This window comes from Sinocyclocheilus anshuiensis, unplaced genomic scaffold (assembly GCF_001515605.1).
Source record: "Sinocyclocheilus anshuiensis isolate Anshui unplaced genomic scaffold, SAMN03320099.WGS_v1.1 scaffold330, whole genome shotgun sequence".
Taxonomy (NCBI): Eukaryota; Metazoa; Chordata; class Actinopteri; order Cypriniformes; family Cyprinidae; genus Sinocyclocheilus; species Sinocyclocheilus anshuiensis.
In genome coordinates, this window is record NW_015547689.1 from 3,088,330 (window position 1) to 3,092,293 (window position 3,964).

The 3,964-nt window shown below is 42.2% G+C and overlaps 1 protein-coding gene across 1 annotated transcript in view; it reads right to left on the reverse strand.

Annotated features, from left to right (window-relative positions):
* LOC107703465 (tankyrase-1-like) overlaps positions 1 to 3,728 on the reverse strand; it is a 104,624-nt gene extending 100,896 nt beyond the window's left edge. Inside the window, exons 1-2 of the mRNA XM_016506082.1 lie at positions 3,179 to 3,728; positions 1,913 to 2,137 (exon numbers count right to left, since the gene is read on the reverse strand). Coding sequence (XP_016361568.1) covers positions 1,913 to 2,137; positions 3,179 to 3,620 — 667 coding nt within the window. The 5' untranslated portion in view covers positions 3,621 to 3,728. The remainder of the gene's footprint in view (positions 1 to 1,912; positions 2,138 to 3,178) is intronic.
* Between the last annotated feature and the right edge of the window lie 236 nt (positions 3,729 to 3,964).

Here is a 3,964-nt window from a genome sequence, read left to right on the forward strand (position 1 = left end):
ACGATGTGGGAAGATTTGCATAACGCCGCCCAAATGTTCACGCAAATAAAGAAGGCGTAACTTTTATTCTCGCTGTAGTATTGTTGTTGCCGCCGCCGCCATGTCGTGAAGGCACTGTGTGATTCGATGTGAAAGCGAAACTACTTTGTTTGGCCTTCCAAAAGAGGACGATATCCGCTTCGTCATGCCTGGAGCTGATCCGTGCTGGTCGCTGAGGAAATACATCAACTTCGCGCTGTGGATCGCCGGATCGGCTTTCGGCTTTCACTGTGGACAAAGCGGAGTCCAGCCCGGGGTCGTCACATGTGGTTGCCGCAAGCCCGCCGGCCGCTCCTTCGTCGAATCCGCCGACCGCGCCGTTCTCAAGCCCGCCCGTCTCCGCTCACTCTAGCCCGCCGTGTGTTTCGTTGTGAAAGAGAAATGTGCAAAACCTCTTTAGCTATTAATGTTTACAAATAAAAAGTGGAACTAATACACGTTTTTAAAACATGGCGCTCATGCACAAAATGCTGAAAAAATAGTGACATGTGAACAACAATGTCCGTCTGCAGGTTTAAATTAAAAAAAAAAAAACTATCAAAAAGCAATGCAAAAGCATTCCACTGTTCCATTGCATGGTAATAGAATATAACCAAAGCCAAAAGTGGCCATATGTCCTGTCTGAATCAAAACACACCTTCTGGTTGAGGCACGTGCAAACATCCTGGTAAAGCTAAATGTTTCTTTTGGTTACTGGCTCTATTAAAAACCAACCAAGCCTGAGGATTATGAACAATTAGGGCGTCAACCAGAGATGAGGGCAACAAATAACACATTGAAAAGAGGTTGCCTGGTATGCTTTAAAGCAATGGGCAACAACAAAAAACAAACCTCTACTGCTTTAGGTGCATCAGCATAAATCTACAATTTGAACTAACTTCCCTCTATAATGCCTATCTTGCAGAATGTTGTGATCAATACTGAATCAAAAATATTTCAAGGACAGAAGTTTTATTTCCAGCATACTCTAGACTGATGTATAAAAATGTGAGGTCTACTTGTACATGGAATGACTCAGCCTGTCTAAAGCTCTCCAAAATAATTTTTCTGACAAACAAGTGCAAAGATAAAAGCCAGAGAACATCTACTTCAATCTTTTTTTAGATTGAGAGATGTGAAATTACATGCGTGTCCTCAGGCCTCTGAATTCTCCCTAAGATTGTGCAGATAATTCTTCTCAAAGTTTTTAAATTGGAATTTTCTCCCATTTAATTGGATAATGCTAAAAATGTAGCAAGTGGCGCTCTGGATAAGATTGCTATGAGCAGCAGACTACTTTCTTTTTGAACAAATTCGGATAACTAAAAAAAAAGAAAATACAACCACAATACAATTTAAAATACCCTTTTCATTTTAGAAACAAACTCAGACGCAAATCCGCAGCCTAATTACGTAAAACACAGACTGGGAAGCGCATCAAGCTGAAGCATATCATTTCATGATCTTCCCATTGTAATGCATGAAACAGAGGACTGAAATGTTTAACAGAATTCCATCACCACATTATCGGCTCTCTTCACCCCTCAGATGCAATGTTAAATTTTTCATGAATACCAAGCAGTAAAGATCTGATTAATGACTGAGAGCTGTGTAATAGTGTCAGTCACTGTGGCTAATCAAGAAGAATGCCACATGGTTAACCCATATTGAGGACTGTTTCTCAGGCAAAACACAGGAAAAATTTAAGTCATACATCTTCAGAATTCACTAAGGCGAGATTGTACCATTCGTCTCCTCAATCTACGAATGTTCCCCATCCGAATCCAAACCAACACTTTCAACTCGAGAAACACGTTTCAGGTTGCACAAGCCAACTTTTCCGATGATATACCATTGTTATCGATGTAGAAGAGACAGAAGAAGGGGGGCTTACCGATGCATACGTCAATTTTGCCCTTGATGGCGGCTTCATGGAGCGGAGTGTAATTCCAGTTGTCTCTGGCATTGGAATCGGCTCCTTGACAAAGCAACAAGCTGACCACCTCGGCGTGACCAAAGGAACAGGCGTTGTGCAGCGGGATCAAACCTCCATCGTCTCTTGCGTGCACATTTGCCCCCGTCTGCAGGAGATGTTCCACAACGTCTTTCCTTCCAAAACCTGCGAGACAAAAATGTCAGTTAATCAGGTTTACAACATACATATCAGCCAAGTCTAGCAAGAAAATCATTTTACACTAGTGCTGCTGTTCTTTCCATTGATTGTCAAATCTTATCTATGATTTTAGTCATGATATGAGAACCTGTTTCAACGGAAAACTGCTTTATTTTGGTTACAGACTGAGAATACTATTGGATATGAAGAGGAAGGAAATAAACCGGTTTCCCACAATAGACCACAATGACGTTTAATATGTGTGTACAAGGATCATTCAATAATTTTATTGATATAATGCATGCATTATAAGCATCCTAAAGAGGCAAATACCCTTCAGTGACATGCTTATTCCAACAAGAAATTTATTAGTTTACATTTAAAATAAAATATGTTTGGCAAGTACAGTTTTCCTTTCTGTGTCGACATATTTCCTACTGCAACAGGAAGCTGGGGCGGGACATATCAAATGGCTCCTTAATTTGTTTTAAAACAGCCTCTAAATAACCTAATGTAGTGGCTGCATTTACAAAGAGCATTTCTAGTTGAGCATAAAATGAAGAATGAACGTGTATATAGATATTTCAACATTATTATTATTAATTTGTAAAACAGTGTTTTGGGAGCTCTGGAGGATCACAAGTAACATGAGGAGGTCCGGTTTCAGTTTATCATACAATAATACGAACCCAAGTAAACATGAATTTAGGACATTCGAGGACAAATTGTAACTTTATTACGATGTTTATTATTTTTATGGATCATCTCCCGGTGCACTGCGGTTCATTCAGCCTGTATGTTTAACTTTATTCACTTTCGGCAACGCATCAAACGAAAACAAACACGAGCAGACCGATTTAGCTCGCGGAGTGGTTAACTTTCTACGAGATGTTGCATCCTGTTGGCCAACTTGGCCAAACTCTACTTTATTCCCCTTGAACCCTTTTCCTTTAAACCCATCTTAACGTTTATTTAGCGACTTAAACCGTCTACCTGGCTGCTTTCCAGGTCGAGATTGATCGCAAACATTTATATATTTGTATTTACCTGCAGCGAAGTGAAGCGGGGTGGACTTGCGCCCGGCCATGTCCTTTGCGTTTACATTGACCGAATCCACCAGCCTCTTCACCCGAGATACGTCCCCATTCCTGCAGGCCTCAAATATCTCCCTGAAAGCCCCACTCGTCCCGCAGACTCTGCCTCCAGGACTGGCACTACCGGAGTCGGGAGTGGAGTCCGCACTACTGCCCCCGCCGGTGGTAGACGAGCTAGTGCTGCTCGAGCTGGAGCTGCTGCTGCTGCTGAGGAGCGGAGCAGGGATTTCTGCAGTGATCTCCGGATCCCCGATGCTTTCCGGCTCCCCACCAGCCGCAGAGCCGCCGGTGTCTGTGGGTGATTCTGGAGGCGTGAGGGGACTGGGGTTGGGTCTTGGTGGGGAGGATAAGTTTTGTTGTTGTTGCTGCTGGGAAGTGCGACGAGACGTCGCCATTTTCGCACTCAAATCCCCCTCTGGCAGCGAAAACAGTCGGGGAGAACTTCCGGGAAGTGTCAGGGTAAAACTTCCGCTTGCAAATGACCAAAACGGACAAATAATATTTTTTGCTATCTGTGTCTTATCACCATGGTAACCACAGTTTCCGCCAGCTAAAATCAGGGGAGGCTTGGTATCATCAAATAAATAAACAAATAAATGAAATTAAACAAAAAGACAAATAAACAGGCAGAAATATATTGTTCTGAATATAAAACGACAAATAAATCTCTGTTAAGTGTTATGTAAGTAAATCTAGCCTACCTAAATGTTAGTCAGCAGAACTCAAAATAAAACATTCC